At 42.2% G+C, this 18,418-nt stretch overlaps 1 protein-coding gene across 6 annotated transcripts in view; it reads right to left on the bottom strand.

Annotated features, from left to right (window-relative positions):
• GRIA4 (glutamate ionotropic receptor AMPA type subunit 4) overlaps positions 1-18,418 on the bottom strand; it is a 516,232-nt gene that overhangs the window by 44,815 nt on the left and 452,999 nt on the right. For all 6 annotated transcript variants that reach the window (XM_068266875.1, XM_068266874.1, XM_068266873.1 and 3 more), the window contains exons 10-12: positions 18,130-18,336; positions 6,586-6,956; positions 2,620-2,818 (exon numbers count right to left, since the gene is read on the bottom strand). In XM_068266875.1, coding sequence (XP_068122976.1) covers positions 2,620-2,818; positions 6,586-6,956; positions 18,130-18,336 — 777 coding nt within the window. The remainder of the gene's footprint in view (positions 1-2,619; positions 2,819-6,585; positions 6,957-18,129; positions 18,337-18,418) is intronic.

Here is an 18,418-nt window from a genome sequence, read left to right as displayed (position 1 = left end):
TTTTATCTGTCTAAATTGTCAGAAACACCTGATCTGCTGCATGCTTGTTCAGGGTCTATGGCTAAAAGTATTAGAGGCAGAGGATCAGCAGGGCAGCCAGGCAACTGGTATTGCTTAAATGGAAATAAATATGGCAGCCTCCATATACCTCTCACTACAGTTCTCCTTTAAGAATAATAATTTTGTAAATTATCGTTTTTAAAATGTACTATCTTAGAATCTGTTAGTATTAACGCTATTTGCAGTGGAGAAAGGGGGGTGTAGGGTTATGCAAAACCAGGTTGGGTCTTAGTGTTAGGCACCAATGGGTGGGAGGGTCTTAGGGCTGGGCACCAACAGGGGGGAGGTTTTAGGGGTAGGCATTGGTAGAGGGAATGTTCTGTATGAGAGTAGGGTTAGGTTTAGTAGTAGTAAAATATCGGTAATATTTACCAATGTTTTACTATGCTTATTACGACTGTAAACACAGGTTCAGTTTCATTGTTATAGACAATATTTTGCGTTTTCGGCTTCACCCAGACCCCATTTTATAACTGTTATTTTAACATATTTATTATTCTATCTCAGATAAAGATACAAAAAAATATTGTTATAGACAATATTTAAACATGTTTTCTATACCCCGTGCCCTTCTTTCCTGGCGCCCTTATTATCTGATGTATGCTCTGGCAGGTAGAACATTTCAACAGGTCATTTGTGTTTAGCCTTAGAGCCCCACTTTAAAGAATGTAAACCTTATAGATGAAGCAGTGCTTAGCAGACTTCTGTAAGTGATTTTTTCCCTTTTTTTGTAATCCTGAAATCATAGCTCATTAGTGGAGAAGAAAATTCCCACTGGGTGTTTTATGCATAGCAATTCCGTCAATGCCAGCAACTGTTATACTGGATTTGTTATATGATGTTCTTGTAATTATTATTTTTTTTTTTTTTGCTTCTTTCAGCCCCCCGAGGAACGAGAAGTAATGATCTATACACACAGACACCCTTTACCTCGTGTGCCCAGATCAATACATGCGATGCAAATGACAAACGTAAGGCCTGTTCGCCCGAGGCGAAGTAAACTATAGCTCTTTCATGCAGCTGTTAAATGTATGGATACAGAAGCACTGCTGCTCAGCACGTGCGCCGCCTCTCAGTTCTGCCGCCAGGATCTCAGCTATCTCCCATAAGCAGCAAACCCCATCCGTCACATCACACGGGCACCGCTTTCCTGAAATGATCCTTAGAAACTGAACCTTGTGTGTAAATCAAGCCACACACAAGCATGCCGTTTCTGAAATAGCAAGTGATGTTTCTGTGCGCATGAATGTCTACAGATGCATATTAATGTAATTGGGTGAGTATCACTGAGATGAATTAAGTGTAATAACCAGGAGGATATAAATAGAAACAAAAAATTAAAGTGACTGCATGCATTAAAAAATAATGATAATAATAAACTGCATCCCCATTTGCATCTGGAGTGGCACCGAATGGGGGCACAAGACACGTCCGGTTGAAAAGGTTCGCTCCCACTATTTGTAGCTGCAGTTTGCATATTGGGCAAAATGGTGTCCACCGTTTTATCACCTGACCTTTTCAACAGGACGCCGAGCAGGCATAATAAGGTTAGATATCAGGTAAGGGGGGGCTAAGGTTAAGCAAAGGGGGGGGGGTTCGGTTTAGGCATCACTTAGGGGATTAGTGTAAATTTGGTACCGGAGTTCCATTGTTATATAGCTGAACTCTGGCAACTGGTGGTGGCAGCAATGGGGCAACTAATTGTCACCCTGAGTCATCATGTAGCTGAATGCCAGACATTGATGGTGGGTGTGTGTAAGTGGCACCCAGGGTTATTTAGGCACTGGGGTCTCTGGTCACAGACGTAAGCAGTGGCGGGATTCAATAAGATAAGATAAGCTTGGAGTTCAGCTATCTTATGGTCAAACTCCACACAGAAGCAGAGGGTGAGTAATCAGGTGCTGGGGAATCAGTTGTGGCTTGGTGCTGGTTATTGTAGGGTTAGTGTTAGGCATAGATGTGGAGGTTAGTGTTAGGCGTGGGTGGGGGGAGGTTAGTGTTAGGCGTGGGTGGAGGGAGGTTAGTGTTATGCATAGGTAGGGAGGATAGTGTTAAGCGTAGGTGGGGGGGAGTTAGTGTTTAATTCATAAATCTCAAGGTCCTTAATTCATAATATGCATATATGCAATTACACTCAAGTCCCTTTGAGTGGCTCACACAAAGGGAGGATTGCAGAATACAGCCAGAAAGTGGTAGAGAGGTGTGACATGGGATTAAAAAGTTAGCACTTTGGAACACTGACTAGCACCTGTCTTCCTGCACTAGGGTTCCTGGTTCATGTCCTAGGATACAGTGTGTATGGAGATTGCATGCTGTCTCCGCATGTGCGTGGGTTAGTTTGGATGTTCTAGTTTCCTCCCATAACCTGCAAATATATAGGTAGGTAAACTAGCTTATATCAAAACTTCTGCTAGTCTGTTAAGGGGACATTAGATTGAGAACCTGACACAGGGACAGCTATTGGTGACATTTGCTGACAGCACTCCATAGACACCTGCAGAAATCGTGATAGCGCAATAAAAATATCTAACATTAAAAATGATTTACTCATCCACTTACTTTGAAAAACTCTTTAGTAGACCCGGCATCTAGTGTTCCATAGGCAATTTCTGTTTGTTTCGCAAGGTCTTCGGCACTTTCTATTGGCGAAACCATTCTTTCGACCGTCAAGAAGGCAGCCAAATTGGCCGTATAAGATGAGATAATAATGAGGGTAAAGAACCACCATACACCTCCAACAATGCGACCTGAGAGAGATCTAAACATGAATGTGTCAGTATAGGATTACAGCTGCCACGTTGTACAATGTTCACATTTTTACATACAGTAACACTATAATGCAGGCTATGCAATATCATCACAGCAGAGGATTACTTTTCAGCTATATTTTGGGCTATCCATTACAAGTATCAACACATTATATTCATGAATGTTGTTGGCAGTGACATAACTACAATTTACTGGCCCGACAGCAAAACTTTAATGGGTTTCCCAATGTTCAAACCACTTCCCTTGCCTTCCCTTGGTGCCCTTCACAACCTTAGAGCCCATCTCACAAAGGGTCCTAAAACAAGTGTGGTCATCATGTTCTTCGCACCCATAGCAGTAGCTGGATAGTGTACTGGTTAAGGGCTCTGCCTTGGCAATAGGAGACCAGGGTTCAAATCCTGGCTAGGGTCAGTACCTATTAAGTAAGAAGTCCTTGGAAAAGACTTCCTTACACTGCATGGTGGCTCCTAAACGTGCCCTTAGTGGCTGCAGCTCTTGAGCGCTCTGAGAAAAGCACTATACAAATGTCATTATTATTATTATAACAAGTGTAGTCACAAAAACACCATGCAAAATGCGACACCATGCGACATCCATGCAAAATCGTATGCAAATTTGCATACAACTGCATGCAAAATTTGCATCCGCATCAAATTTTTGCCCACGGTGATTCCCACTGCACAAGTGGAAACGTGCCCTAAAGCAAATCTGTAACGAAAATAAACTTATGAGATTAATGAATTAAAAGCTTGAATTATGTTTTTTTTTTTTTTTACTGTTATGGGGGCACCAGCTTGCTCACCGTCGCTCTGCCCCTTGCATTCACGTTAGCGTAATTCCGTTATTACAAGTAAAAGCATGATGCCGGTCCAGATCAGATCTGGCGGCGTGGCCACTACAAAAAGCCCAAATGTGGAACATAATATTTATATTACATGTTGCAGCAGGGTATGTGGCCAGCGTTGATCAAAGTGTTGGTCTTCGTCCAACACTTTGATCTTAAGAGGCATTTTTTCTATGTCGGATGGACTATGTCTGACATTTGGCATATGTCTTCGTAGAGCCCACCATCCCAGCTCAGGGTCCATCTTTTTCGATCATTTTTCCCCATTCTGTGCCTTACAGCTTTTACTCACCCTTTAATTATCATTCAGCGCTTAAATTATTTACAAATTTACTGCGCCCTCATAAAAAGCAACACTTGAAAAAGGCTGCATATTATTATTTATATACGGCACAAATTAAACTGTGGCGACAGCGCATTCCTATAAAAGCCGATGTCATAAAACGATGATGGATGACTTGAAGGACGTGTAATCTGTGTGTTTTGCGTATGGAGGGGTGTCAGATATTTGACAAGTGTTTCCTGTGGTTATTACTGTGACTGCTGTCAGACAGCTATGTACAGAGGAGGAATACATATACGCCATGTGGATGCTTCAACTTGCCAGAATATGTACAAGTCTGTTCAGCCTCTTCTGTGAATCACATAGACCCAATTACAGTGGTTATATATTGTCAGGGATATGCAGCATCGCTCTTTGTCAATGACCAACAACAACCTCCCCTTCTCCCCCATCTTCCCTTCTTGCTGAATTATATATAATCATTGTAACTATTGTAACTAATGTTTATTTATTTCTTGGTTTATAGTTACTATGATTTTATTCCCATCTTCATGGATATCTACTTTCAATACTATACCTCTGAAGAAGAAGCAGTGCTCCTACGGAACGTGGGTTAGGCCACATATTGTACTTGATATTTAGATGTGTTCAATAAATGTTACTTTTTATAAGGAATGTGCAAGACTTACACTTGGCCAGTAAACCCTACCAATGTTTGTTTTCTCATATACACTATTATTTATGCATCACATGCAGGTAAGGGTCTTGTTTTGCTTTTCCCTTCTATAAGCTGTTTAAAGACTGCTATTGACAGCCCCCATAGTCTGACTCTGGTTGGGGGGAAACGTTTTACAAGTTTAAAAAAAATTAAAGTGGCAAGGTTTCCAAGACACATGTGAACACAACTTAGGTGTGCAGGAAGCAATGCAGGAAGTGTGCAGAGTACCTAATGTGCTAAGTGTGGCTTCTTCTGCCCTCCCTCCTGTTACGCTCTCAGCCACACAACTGCTTAAATGTAAGTTAAAGTGAACCCAAGGTGAGAGTGATATGGAGGCTGACATATTTATTTCCTTTTAAATAATACTAGTTGTCTGCCAGCCCTGGCTGGGTTCACTTTAAAGGAGCAGAGTTCTAAGCCTTAGTCCCTCTGACTAGTGTATGTTTTCCCAGCCAAATCCACCCCTCTTGCTGCTGTGCTCTAGGGCCCCTGCCTTTCCTGCCTGTCCTTCAGGACAGCCCTGAATATCAGCATACACTGCAGCAATGAGATCTTGACTGAGGTTCTAACCTTTTTACACTCTATTTAAGATTAAATAAATGAAAACCCTGCCAATAACATTCTCTGCCTTAAAGCGGATCCGAGATGAAAAACTAACTATAACAAGTAATTTATATATCTTATCTAAAGTTTAGATAGTTTACACAGCAAATCTAGCAGCAAACAGATTTAATAGAAAATTATGATTTCTTCCTGTGATACAATGACAGCAGCCATGTTGTTTGTAAACATTACACAGAGGCAGGCTTATCTGCACCATCAGCACTCAGACTGTGAAAAAAAACCTAATCCCCCCTCCTCACTCCTCCCCTCTGCCTCTGAAATCAATGGCTAGTAACACCTCCTCCTCCTCCTGCCCAGACTGAGCTCCCATGGGCCCTTGCTACTGCCAAGGCTCTCTGAAAACCTGTGGGCATGGTTTATTTAGTTTATAGGGAATTAGAGTATTAAAACAAAAACAAAAAAGTATTTGGCTTGAGGAGTGCCCTATAAACAATAGGAATGGAACACAATTATGCAATGAGTAAAAGTTCATCTCGGATCCACTTTAAAGGTGGTGTTTGGTGATCTATAGTGACAATTAGCAAAGTCCAAGGTTTGGCTAGCATACCAGAGAAAGTTTGTAGGAGTATTTATTCCTTAATGCAAGTCAACACTTCGTTTGACAATTGTTTCAGGGCCACATAGGGGGCAGACATATAAGCATATCTTATGTGTCTGCACTTTCTGGTGAAGGTCAAAAATTGTGTTGATTTACATTAGGGAATAAATACTCCTACAAACTTACTCTGGTGTGCTAACCAAACCTTGGACTCTGCTACTTGTACTAGGTATTTTGTTTGGCACCTTGGTTATGCACCAAACCTACGTTTGGTAAGGTGTGCCACCTCCAAAACCCTTGACTATAGTGGCAATTAGGGATGATCAATGAGATCCAAATATTTCCTAGTTCATGCACGATTATGTAAATGTGTATGCAAATGTATACAACTTAAAAAAGGACCAATCAAGTCCCCCCAGGTTTAAATCAATTGCTTCATTTTCAAGCTCCATATATTTACAAACAATTTTACATAATCCTGAAATATTTGCATCTCTCATTGATCAACCCCAATGATAATCACACTGAACGACAATTTATGTACAGTATATGGTGACATTAGTATTACCACATCAATAAGTGTCAGCAAAAGTGATCATGAAAATAAGCAAAATCTAATATACGGGGAATTGATGATTGGCAGAGATAAGTGCACTCTTCAGGCGATTGGCTAATTATCACTGTTACAAATAGCTCCCAATGTGTATACTTGTGTAGATGTATTATGTTAGGAAAGTTTTTGTACTAACCTTGGCGATATATCACATCCTTGCTGCATGAAGGCTCCGAGGGAGAACCAAAGACTGTTGAAAATTCCAAACTCATTTGGAGGCTGGTCACTGGGTCCGTCCTTCCCGTCCTCCGGTTCTTCCGTATGCCACTCATAGGGGCTAAATCGGCTCACAAGGAAAAGGACTACGCTGACACCGATGTAGGCGAAAACAATGCACATCCAGATCTCATAAGCCAAAGGGTCCAGAAAAGAAAAGACTCCCGGTTTTGATTTTTGAGGCTTTTTTATCATAATTGATATCCCTAAGCTCATGAATGGTTTGGAGAAATCGATGACCTCTTCTCGTACCAGGGTGATGGTCAAAGGAGCCACGGCAATCTCGGCTTTCTGTGACACAAAAGACATTGAACTTATTTTTAGCCCATTTTTGGCAATATATCCAATGACAGATTCCAGCTATATCAACACAAAAAAAATAATAATTTAGGTTTTCAATGCCATCAACCTGGTTAGTCTAAAGGTGGCCATATACAGTACAATCAAATCAATTGATGTTACCATTTTTTTTCGATACAATTGATAGATTGAATAAGAAATTGAAAATATTTTTTTTTTGGTTCAAGAAAAAAAACGTTAGATTTTTCCATAAAAATCAGGTCGGCTGTGTTGCAAAAATCTGGAAAATATATAAACTGAAATTGTTATTTGTTATTTATTTATCATTTGTTTGATCAATGTTTTGCATATTGGTTTGATTTTTCTGATTATTTAATCAAGTGGATCAATTGATCAGATTTTTGTAGTAAAAACAAAACAAAAAAACAAAAACAAGCTAAAACTGTAAATCATGTATGGCCATCTTTAGCTTTGAACTGAGCTATTTACGAAAAAATAACGAGATGATGAAGCTAATTACTCAAGAAAGTTGCAAAGAAAATCAAATCACGCCTCCTGCAGAGCGCCGGTCCCCGCCCACGTCCCTTCCCTCACCGCTGATTGGAGGGAAGGGACGCGGGCTGGGACCGGCGCTCTGCAGGAGGCGGGGGGGAGCGGCGTGAGTGACATTAGTAAGGTAAACAATGCCCGAGAGCGCGGCCGTAATTTATGGGGGAGAGCGGAGCACAGGGGGCACTTAGGGGGGATTCAACTAGCAACAGAGGCTGGGCACTATAGCCAGATCCAGCCTCTGTGTATAGATTTCTTTCTCCGATCCCCACCTCAGGTTCTCTTTAAAGGAGTACTGTAGGGGGGTAGAGGGAAAAAGAGTTGAACTTACCTGGGGCTTCTAATGGTCCCCCACAGACGTCCTGTGCCCACGCAGCCACTCACCGATGCTCCTGTCCTCGCCTTCGGTTCACTTCTACAATTTCCAATTTTAAAGTCGAAAAACCACTGCGCCTGCGCGATCGTGTCCTCGCTCCCTCTGACGTCACCAGGAGCTTCCTGCGCAGGCGCAGACTGTACTGGGCTTGCACAATACACTCCTGGTGATGTCAGCTGGAGTGAGGGCGTGGCCGTGCAGGCATAGTGGTTCCCCGACTTTAAAGTCAGAAATTCCAGAAGAGAACCAGAGGTGTGGACCAGTGCATCGGTGAGTGGCTGCGCGGGTACAGGATGTCTGCGGGGAACTCTTTTCCCCCCTACATTACTGCTTTAAAGAGGCACCATAATGACATATAGTAGAATGTAATAATTCAGGATACTCAATTCTACATTCATTATTTTGGTTTCAGCACCAGAAACACTTCATATAAATATAAATTGGAATGTAACAAAGTGGAGTGTATAAATAAATGGTTTGTTGCTTTACTTGAAAGAGTACTATTTTCAGTGTCCTTGAGAGTGGCTAGGTCTCCACCTCTACCACATCCATGTTTTAAAACTTTTATCATATTGTTTTACTCTCTTGGTGCCTCTGTTCACCTGCATCTAATTTCTATCCACCCTGGGTGGAAGGGCGGAAAATGTTCTATGTTTCTTCCTATCTACAGAGAGTGACTTCTTACTCCTGAGTGGGTACAGGCTTATTCTCCCCATCTGCTGTAACAGTGGTTGCCTTGGAGAGAACCCTGGTTTGTGAGCATACTACACTTACCTTTCACCTATCCTCCCCTGTTTCATACATACTACACTATATTGGGCTCTCGGTGTCCCTGTGTTCTTTACATTAAAGATGTGAAGTGCTAAAACATTGGCCTGGTCACTAGGGGAGTATAAACCTGTGGTCTTCAAGTGGTTAAGAGAAACCCATTCAGCCTCTCCTAGTGTTAACATAAAGTAATATACAATGGCCTCAATTCACTAAGCTTATCTCCTGTCTTTAATAACGTTTCTAGAGTGGTCACCATGGTGATAAGGCATGTAGTATTCACAAACATTTTACCACAGGCAAACCTAAAGTTAACTCTTCTGTCTTTAAGTTAACTCTTCAATCCTTAAAATAACTCCACAGTTAAAGACAGGCTGTTTATTAACTGCGTGTGAAATTAACTACAGAGGAGGTAAATTAACTACAGAGGAGGTAAATTAACTACAGAGGAGGTAACTTAACCACTTGCCGACCGCCTACTTCATATTGGCGGCGGCAAAGTGGCAGCCCGAGGACCACGTAACGCAGAATGGCGTCAGATCCTGGGGCACTCTTTGGCCGGGGATCGCGCGCATCCGCCGGCAATAGGCTCCGCCCACCCGCGACGTCAACCCGCCGGCCAATCGGAAGCGCCGGCGGGTTGTTAACCCGACGATCGCCGGATAGGAAGCGTATAATACGCTTTGTAATGTTTACAAAGTGTATTATACAGGCTGCCTCTTGCCCTGGTGGTCCCAGTGTCCGAGGGACCACCAGGGCAGGCTGCAGCCACCCTAGTCTGCACCCAAACACACTGATCTGCCCCCCCTGCCCCCTGATCGCCCACAGTACCCCTCTGACCCCCCCTGCCCACCCCCCAGACCACCGTTTGCACACAATCACCCCACTAATTACCCATCAATCACCCCCTATCACCACCTGTCACTGTTACCCATCACATTAGACCCTAATCTGCCCCTTGCGGGCACCCAATCACCCGCCCACACCTCAGAACGCCCTCAGACCCCAGCCCTGATCACCTCGCTAGTGCATTGCTTGCATCTATTTCCCCCCTCTAATCACACCTTGAGACACCCATAAATCACCTCCTGTCACCCCCTAGCACACCTACCCATCAGATCAGGCCCTAATTTGCCCCGTGTGGGCTCCTGATCACTCGGCCAAACCCTCAGATCCCCCTCAGACCCCCTTCCGATCACCTCCCCAGTGCATTGATTGCATCTATTTTCCCCTCTAACCGCCCCCTGAGACACCCATCAATCACCTCCTGTCACCCCCCTAGCACTCCTATCCATCAGATCAGGCCCAATACATCCTGTCATCTAAGAGGCCACCCTGCTTATGACCGTTTCCACAAAATTTGCCCCCTCATAGGCCACCTGTCATCAAAATTTGCAGATGCTTATACCCCTGAACAGTCATTTTGAGAAATTTGGTTTCCAGACTACTCACAGTTTTGGGCCCGTAAAATGCCAGGGCAGTATAGGAACCCCACAAGTGACCCCATTTTAGAAAGAAGACACCCCAAGGTATTCTGTTAGGTGTATGATGAGTTCATAGAAGATTTTATTTTTTGTCAAAAGTTAGCGGAAATTGGATTTTTATTGTTTTTTTCACAAAGTGTCATTTTTCACTAACTTGTGACAAAAAATAAAATCTTCTATGAACTCACCATACCCCTAACGGAATACCTTGGGGTGTCTTCTTTCTAAAATGGGGTCACTTGTGGGGTTCCTATACTGCCCTGGCATTTTAGGGGCCCTAAACCGTGGGGAGTAGTCTAGAAAACAAATGCCTCAAAATGACCTGTGAATAGGACGTTGGGCCCCTTAGCGCACCTAGGCTGCAAAAAAGTGTCACACATGTAGTATCGCCATACTCAGGAGAAGTAGTATAATGTGTTTTGTGGTGTATTTTACACATACCCATGCTGGGTCGGAGAAATCTCTCTGTAAATGGACAATTGTGTGTAAAAAAAATCAAAAATGTGTCATTTACAGAGATATTTCTCCCACTCAGCATGGTTATATGTAAAAATACACCACAAAACACATTATACTACTTCTCCTGAGTACGGCGATACCACATGTGTGACACTTTTTTGCAGCCTAACTGTGCTAAGGGGCCCAAAGTCCAATGAGTACCTTTAGGATTTCACAGGTCATTTTGAGACATTTGGGTTCAAGACTACTCCTCACGGTTTAGGGCCCCTAAAATGCCAGGGCAGTATTGGAACCCCACAAATGACCCCATTCTAGAAAGAAGGGCGCTCTAAGCCTTCGAGTAACAACAGTTAAGCACACTTCTAGGACAGGTCTCACCTAGTTCCAGTTTGGCCAGCACAGCGTACTAGGCCGCGGTCAGCGTTTGTCTTGACCGCGGCCTAGTACGCTGTTGTTACTCGAAGGCTTAGAGCGCCCCTCTTTTCTTTCTCTTCATTGTTTAGTGGCAATCGGGAGCAGCCCAAGCCGAGAGTGGGTGGCCTGATCGCGCCCGAGGCTATCCACTGCCTCAAGTTCTTCTCTCATTCTAGAAAGAAGACACCCCAAGGTATTCCGTTAGGAGTATGGTGAGTTCATAGAAGATTTTATTTTTTGTCACAAGTTAGCGGAAATTGATATGTATTGTTTTTTTTTCACAAAGTGTCATTTTCCGCTAACTTGTGACAAAAAAAAAATCTTCTATGAACTCACCATACCCCTAATGGAATACCTTGGGTTGTCTTCTTTCTAAAATGGGGTCACTTGTGGGGTTCCTATACTGCCCTGGCATTTTAGGGGCCCTAAACCAAGAGGAGTAGTCTAGAATCCAAATGCCTCAAAATAACCTGTGAATAGGACGTTAGGCCCCTTAGCGCACCTAGATTGCAAAAAAGTGTCACACATGTGGTATCGCCGTACTCAGAAGACGTAGTATAATGTGTTTTGGGGTGTATTTTTATACATACCCATGCTGGGTGGGAGAAATCTCTCTGTAAATGGACAATTGTGTGTAAAAAAAATCAAATAATTGTCATTTACAGAGATATTTCTCCCACCTAGCATCTGTATGTGTAAAAATACACCCCAAAACACATTATACTACTTCTCCTGAGTACGGCGGTACCACATGTGTGGCACTTTTTTGCACCCTAAGTGCGCTAAGGGGCCCAAAGTCCAATGAGTACCTTTAGGATTTCACAGGTCATTTTGCGACATTTGGTTTCAAGACTACTCCTCACGGTTTAGGGCCCCTAAAATGCCAGGGCAGTATAGGAACCCCACAAATGACCCCATTTTAGAAAGAAGACACCCCAAGGTATTCCGTTAGGAGTATGGTGAGTTCATAGAAGATTTTATTTTTGTCACAAGTTAGCGGAAAATGACACTTTGTGAAAAAAAACAATTAAAATCAATTTCCGCTAACTTGTGACAAAAAAAAAAATCTTCTATGAACTCACCATACTCCTAATGGAATACCTTGGGGTGTCTTCTTTCTAAAATGGGGTCATTTGTGGGGTTCCTATACTGCCCTGGCATTTTAGGGGCCCTGAACCGTGAGGAGTAGTCTTGAAACGAAATTTCTCAAAATGACCTGTGAAATCCTAAAGGTACTCATTGGACTTTGGGCCCCTTAGCGCAGTTAGGGTGCAAAAAAGTGCCACACATGTGGTATTGCCGTACTCAGGAGAAGTAGTATAATGTGTTTTGGGGTGTATTCTTCCACATACCCATGCTGAGTGGGAGAAATATCTCTATAAATTGACAATTGTGTGTAAAAAAAATAAAAAAACTGTCATTTACGGAGATATTTCTCCCACCCAGCATGGGTATGTGTAAAAATACACCCCAAAACACATTATACTACTTCTCCTGAGTACGGCAATACCACATGTGTGGCCCTTTTTTGCAGCCTAACTGCGCTAAGGGGCCCAAAGTCCAATGAGCATCTTTAGGCTTTACAGGGGTGCTTACAATTAGGCACCCCCCAAAATGCCAGGACAGTGAACACACCCCACAAATGACCCCATTTTGGAAAGTAGACACTTCAAGGTATTCAGAGAGGAGCATAGTGAGTCCGTGGCAGATTTCATTTTTTTTTGTCGCAAGTTAGAAGAAATGGAAACTTTTTTTTTTTTTGTTACAAAGTGTCATTTTCCGCTAACTTGTGACAAAAAATAAAATCTTCTATGAACTCACCATGCCTCTCACTGAATACTTTGGGATGTCTTCTTTCCAAAATGGGGTCATTTGGGGGGTATTTGTACTATCCTGGAATTTTAGCCCCTCATGAAACCTGACAGGTGCGCAGAAAAGTCAGAGATGCTTGAAAATGGGAAAATTCACTTTTGGCACCATAGTTTGTAAACGCTATAACTTTTACCCAATCCAATAAATATACACTCAATGGTTTTTTTTTATCAAAGACATGTAGCAGAATAACTTTCGCGCTCAAATGTATAGGAAATTTTACTTTATTTGAAAAATGTCAGCACAGAAAGTTAAAAAAGTCATTTTTTTGACAAAATTCATGTCTTTTTTGATGAATATAATAAAAAGTAAAACTCGCAGCAGCAATCAAATAGCACCGAAAGAAAGCTGTATTAGTGACAAGAAAAGGAGGTAAAATTCATTTAGGTGGTAGGTTGTATGACTGAGCAATAAACCGTGAAAGCTGCAGTGGTCCGAATGGAAAAAAAGGCTCTGGTCCTTAAGGGGTTTTATGACTGCAGTCCTTAAGTGGTTAAGGAATGAAGAGATAAGCTAACTCTCTCACTGTGTGGAGGTAAGTTTTCTCTTGCCTTATTATCTCCAGCATGATCTTAGTGAATTGAGGCAAATGTAATTAACTCTTAGCACCAGGGCAAGAGTTGTACACAATGGTTGTGTATTCAATGTGCAATCATAAGTAATGACCTCTTCTCTTGTACAGGTTGTACTTAAAATAGGTTGTACTAAAATAGCAAAAATAATAAAAGTGCTTTTTTTAAACACTCATTTATAAAATATTTAGTCACTGATTGTCAATTGTAAAATATTTCCTCTCCCTGATTTTCATTCTTAAATTATTCCTGGTAATGACATCTTTTGTCCTGTCAGGTGATCTGTATGGAATGTTTCATTACTGCGAGTCCTAAAGCCAGTACAAAATATTCCTGGTCTCCCAGAATGCTTTGGGAGGTGAATTCCAAATATATGAACAGCCTAGGCTAAGCATTACTGGGGGGTTAGTGTTCCATACTAATATACATTAATACACAGTCCAAATACAAGAAGAGCTTCTGTTGCTGAAACTAGGCAAATTACCATAAAAGTGAGTATCCTGAATAATTTACCGCATTCTTCTATATGTCACTACAGGGCCTCTTTATAGAGGAACTTTAGCGAAAAGGGATAAAAAAAAAACCAAATCATTACATTGCAAAGTAAGAAGTTACAAAATAGAAGAGAGATAAAGAAATAATTTATATTCGCCATGCAATTTGTCCATGTTTTTTCATCCACAATGAGCCGACATGTAATCATCTTTACTACTGGCAGACAAGAAAAAAAAAAACAGACAGCAACAACTGCCGTTATTTATAGCCACTCTCCCTAACAATGCGCTAGGCTAAAATGTTATTTTTATAGATATACATATGCACAGAGGGAAATTATGCTGGCTTGGGAGTTGGAAACAGCAATTATTTCCTACAATGCAACGAGGTTCACAGAAAGCAAACTGTCAGGACCAAAGTCCTGACATCACACTGTGGGAGGGGTTTCACCACAATATCAGCCATACAGATGTGTCTGATGATCTATTCTAGATAAGATGAAGATTTTCTCCTAGGAAAGAGGGGATCCGCCTAGCGATTGGGATGAAGTTCAATCCTTGGTTACAGTTCCTCTTTAAAGTGAATGGGAACCGCATTTAAAAAAAATGAGACAGATACTTACCCAAGCAGAGGGAAGGCTCTGGGTCCTATAGAGCCTTCCGGCTCCTCTCCTGGTCCCCTCGTTCCAGTGCTGGCTCGCCCCGTAGCAGTATTTGACTAAATTAGTCAAATACTGCTTTATCCGGCCGAAGGAGGCTTCAGAAGTCTTCAGGGAGCCCGAGTGCTCCTGAAGAAGGGCCGCCCTGTACTGCGCCTGTGCAAGCACGCTCTCTTGCACGCTCACGCCTGTGCAGTATGGAGCCGCACGTCTGCAGGAGGACACGGCTCCCGAAGACTTCCAAATACCCTTTCAGCGGGGGATTGAAACGGGGGGGGGGGGGGGAGCCAACACAGGATAGAGGACACCGAGAGAGGAGACGGAAGGCTCTATACGACCCAGAGCCTTCCCTCTCCTTAGGTGAGTATTTACTTCATTTTTTTTTTTGTAATGTGGTTCCCATTTACTTTAACCACTACTACTATCACTGCTATTGTTGATAGGTTTGCAAAGTACTGAATATAGTTAACTTGGAAGGAGTCATTTCCTGAACATAACTGGAGTTTTGCTCTCTGTGCTGCGACTCCTGCATCACTCAGATTAGAGGCAGCAGATCTAATTAGTTTACATATGCAAGATTTGCTAAACCATTATGAGGGGAGGAATGTACAGACTGATGGGAATCTAATGCAATCCTGCTGAGTTTGCCAATAAATAAAACCATCAAACCCCAGTTTTCTTGTAATTGGAGCGCAAGAGATGCAAACTGTGCTATTTTCACAGATTAAATATATTTCTTCATCCATTACACCACCCACTTATTTCTGGTAAACCATAAAAAAAATCTTCCCTCACTAATAAAAAGTGTTTTATTCTTTAAATTACCATAATACAGTGAACTGTAATAGGTTTTATTGTATGGAAGTTGGTTAAACTATCAATAAAAAACTCTCTATTGATTTATTGTTAAAGTGTAACTGAACTGTGATAGCCATTTGTAAAATATACCTAGAGCATAAAAAATGAGCTATTTACCTTGGCAGTAGGAAGTCTCTTGATGGTCCAGGGGATTCCGGGATGCTCTTAAAGTGTACCTGAGGTGTTCTACTTAAAGGGGAACTGAAGTAAGAGGTATACAGAGGCTGCCATATTTATTTCCTTTTAAGCAATACCAGTTGCCTGGCAGCCCTGCTGGTCTATTTCTCTGCAGTAGTATCTGAATAACAACAGAAACAAGCATGCAGCTAGTCTCGTCAGATCTGACTTTAAAGTCCGAAACACCTGATCTGCTGCATGCTTGTTCAGGGGCTGTGGCTAATAGTATTAGAGGCAGAGGATCAGCAGGGCTGCCAGGCAACTGATATTGCTTAAAAGGAAATAAACATGACAGCCGCCATACACCTCTCTCTTCAGTTCACCTTTAACAGCACTTACACTCACCTACGGGCTCCCTCCAGCCTCATGTACTCCGTGGCATGGTCCCGGGCAGCTCCCTTTATTTACAGTCTTCCCCCATAATAGGCTCTAGTCGTGTCAGATGGGCTGCACTGCGCATGGACAGTCTGTCCCACACAGTACATGGAGTTGGAGTTAGCCTCAGGTAAGTATAACTACTGCTAAATAGAACATATCAGGTTTTCTTTAATAGCAACATTTATATAGCGTCTTTTCTCCTTGCATATTCAAAGTGCTTGAGAGCTGCAGCCATTAAGGGTGCACTCAATAGGCTATCCTGTAGTTTTAGAGAGTCTTGTCCAAGGACTCCTTATTGAATAGGTGCTGGCTTACTGAATAGGAACAGATGAAAATCTTGGTCTCATGTATCAGAGGTGGTGCCCTTAACCAGTACACTATCCAGCTGCTACTCTTACAACCCACCTATTAAAAATGAAGGTTTCCTGGCAATGTATTTGAGCCAGGCCAGTGAAATGAGTTTCATCCAGTCGCACTCTTGGCTTTGGACTAGGAATGCGCGAGTGGGGTGCTCCATAATTGATAATTTACACAAGTGGCAGATGCCTGTCAATCCCCGCATCCAAATGACCTGATCCGCCGTGCATGTCTAGAACTGAGCTGCTTGTGCACAGCTTTTTCCTCCATGGAGGAACGCATTCTTCTACTAGGAAAACTGATAATTTATTCACGCATGCCCAATTAGGATACGCTGGTCCATGATTGAAAATACGGCCGAAAGAAGCTTACTCAACTGGTGCGGGTCACATAATTTTAACAAGGCCCTTTGGTGGAGTGGAGTAGGGTGCTATAAGCTCCTAACACTTAAAAGTGTCATTCAACTACCCTTCAGCACCAATAGATTAACAACACCATTATCAGTTTCAGGATACCCAACTCCCCCCCCCCCCCATTTGTTTTAACAAGAATAAAAAGTTTGAAAGGGTTAGGGCCGGCTCACACGGATGCTTGACGTTTACCACTAGCGTCCGGAACTCGTCGGTAAATGCAAATGCTCCCATTCAAGTAAATGGGAGAGTTTGTACCAGGCGCTTATTGTTTGTGGAAACGCGGCGTTCCAACCCCAATTTTCTCCATAGTTTCAGCCGACTCTGGTAGTCTCAGGGTCAATTAACCACCACGTTTTCATGTCCCCTGATGGGACGAAAAACGGCATTCACCACAGGACGCCACTGATCATCGCGGAAAGCCCGCGAGAACCCCCCCCCCCCCCGAACGTGACACTGCAGGACGTGATGCTGGAAGTCGTCCGTCTGAACTGGCCCTTAATTGCTTGTCTTTCAGTTTCTCATGGGAGCTTTATCAGTGTGCAGCAGTGAGTGAGCTCTCCATGCTGCCAATTTTTAGCTCTGACTGCTGGAGACAAGACTCATTTATAGCAGTGAACTTCTGTGAGCAAGTTCAACTGATAAAAAAAGTGTCACTTTCAGAAAAGAGTATGGTGCTGAATTCTATATTACATTATTATGCAAGATTGCAGGAGGGATTGCGAATTTCACATAGATGACATATATTTGAGTCAAAGGCAGATAGGATAGCTATAATGAGATGGAAGATAAGTTGTAGTTTCACTTTAAGCTATCACTTCAAAATATTACTGCTGGTGTGATTGTAACTACAAAATAGGGATGCTCATTCTGATTCCGCGGAATTGAAATTACCGCATTTCCGATTGGAATTCAGAAAGCAGAAAACTGAAGTCAACGGAAATCCGATTTACCACAAAAAAAAAGCTCAATCACAGAACTCGAAAGCATTGTACCAATCAAATAATGCAACATTTTCCAGCAAAAATCGGATTACCGGTAATTTTAGACAAATCACAAGATTTTTTTGTTTTTCCAATTTCAGTTTTTTTCGATTTTTGTGTTTCCTTTTAATTTTTTTTTTGCATGCAGAAAAATGACTAATAAAATATTCCTTGAAAATAGTAAAATCAGTAAAACTGAAATAGCCATTCGCGGAAATCGTAATTTCCAAGGAATCGGAAATGGGCGTTCCCGACCATCCCTACTATAAAAAGTTCACATCCTGAAGTTACATTTATAAATCCATATCCATATACTGACACACAATTCAGAAATGATTACATTCGGTTGCTTACCCCATAGACAAGCTCCCCCACCATTCCATTCCAGATCTTGGTATCCGAATCTCTTGCTCCGTATTTTCCATCGGGGACAATGGCAATCTTATACTTGATACCAATATGCTTTGCAATTTCATAGGCCAGATCTACACAATAGCCTTCAAACTTTTCATTTCCTTCCAGCAGCTCGTGGTTTTTCTTGTACATTACATAAGGGGCTTCCTATAATGAAAAGAAGGAAACTTGAAAGAGAAACACGCTAGGAATGATTGGAGGTGGAGGCTCCTTGTGTCCTCATGCTGGA

This window comes from Hyperolius riggenbachi, chromosome 2 (assembly GCF_040937935.1).
Source record: "Hyperolius riggenbachi isolate aHypRig1 chromosome 2, aHypRig1.pri, whole genome shotgun sequence".
NCBI classification, from domain to species: Eukaryota; Metazoa; Chordata; class Amphibia; order Anura; family Hyperoliidae; genus Hyperolius; species Hyperolius riggenbachi.
Note: the sequence above shows the minus strand (reverse complement) of the source record. Positions and strands in the feature narration are given on the sequence as shown.